General features: G+C 35.2%; 1 protein-coding gene across 1 annotated transcript in view; it reads left to right on the top strand.

Moving 5' to 3' along the window:
- Positions 1 to 150: 150 nt before the first annotated feature.
- Positions 151 to 989, top strand: part of LOC104983379 (connector enhancer of kinase suppressor of ras 2-like) — a gene marked incomplete at its 5' end in the record, with an annotated part of 3065 nt that continues 2226 nt past the window's right edge. Inside the window, one exon of the mRNA XM_010832835.1 lies at positions 151 to 240. Coding sequence (XP_010831137.1) covers positions 151 to 240 — 90 coding nt within the window. The remainder of the gene's footprint in view (positions 241 to 989) is intronic.

The following is a 989-nucleotide window of genomic DNA, read 5'->3' on the forward strand; positions in this document are numbered from 1 at the left end:
AACACACATATTTTTCATCTTCACAAATGCCAACCATAATGTTGCATATGAGTGAGTGTGTTTTGCAGACTGTAGCTAAAAGTCAGTTTAAGTTTGAGCATTCATGGGGAAGAAAAACAATGTGATGTGAATTTTGTTCTCTGTGTTTAGGCAAGCTACGACCTATATCTATGCCAGTGGAATATAATTGGGTGGGGGACTATGAAGATCCAAATAAGATGAAGAGAGATAGTAGAAGAGGTAAGTGTTCTAGAATTTCAGTGTAGGCTGGGTTGTTGAAACAAAAAGCAGATTTAAATGTTTTTTTACATAGGATGTTATGGCTTCAGTGAAAAACTATTCATTCTCTTATTGATTTTTATGATATATCCAAACCGACTCAGACCAACCTTTAACTGTCTTGATCGATTATTAAATAAATATCTTCTCCGAATGCCTCCTAAGGGATTTAGGGTAGATAAGTACAGTGTAAAAAATTAATATCTGTTATTTGAAATTTAATACTTGGAAAACAAGGTCAGAAGTGTGAAACTGCATAAAATAATTAAATTCAATGAATAGGAAGTGTTTGTGATCAGTCCCCATTGGTCCGCAATGCCACCCTCACTATTTTTGTATTAATATAACCTTAAAATGAGTTTTGAAGTACATGGGTAAAAGCTAGTAGAAACTGGGCCAGTGTCTCTAAAAGAAAACCATATAAAAATGGAAGAAAAAAAAACCTGCTTTGCTTTTTTCTCTCCTGTTTGCTGTTCAGGGTTATCTTCTTACTTGGGGGTGGGCTACACTTGAAGTATCTACTAAAAGTAAGTTTTTATGTTCACTTATTCCTGCTATTGAGGTGAGCAGTAAAGAAGGCAACGGGAAATTTCACTACTAAATGGGATTGAACCAAGTGTGGATGGATATGGTGGGCCCAGTGGGTCATGCTGCTACTTCCATTTTCTGAAATAAGATCCGTGAAGTTATAGATGAAAAACAAAAAGAAA

Source organism: Bison bison, unplaced genomic scaffold (genome assembly GCF_000754665.1).
Source record: "Bison bison bison isolate TAMUID 2011002044 unplaced genomic scaffold, Bison_UMD1.0 scf7180017862289, whole genome shotgun sequence".
Taxonomy (NCBI): domain Eukaryota; kingdom Metazoa; phylum Chordata; class Mammalia; order Artiodactyla; family Bovidae; genus Bison; species Bison bison.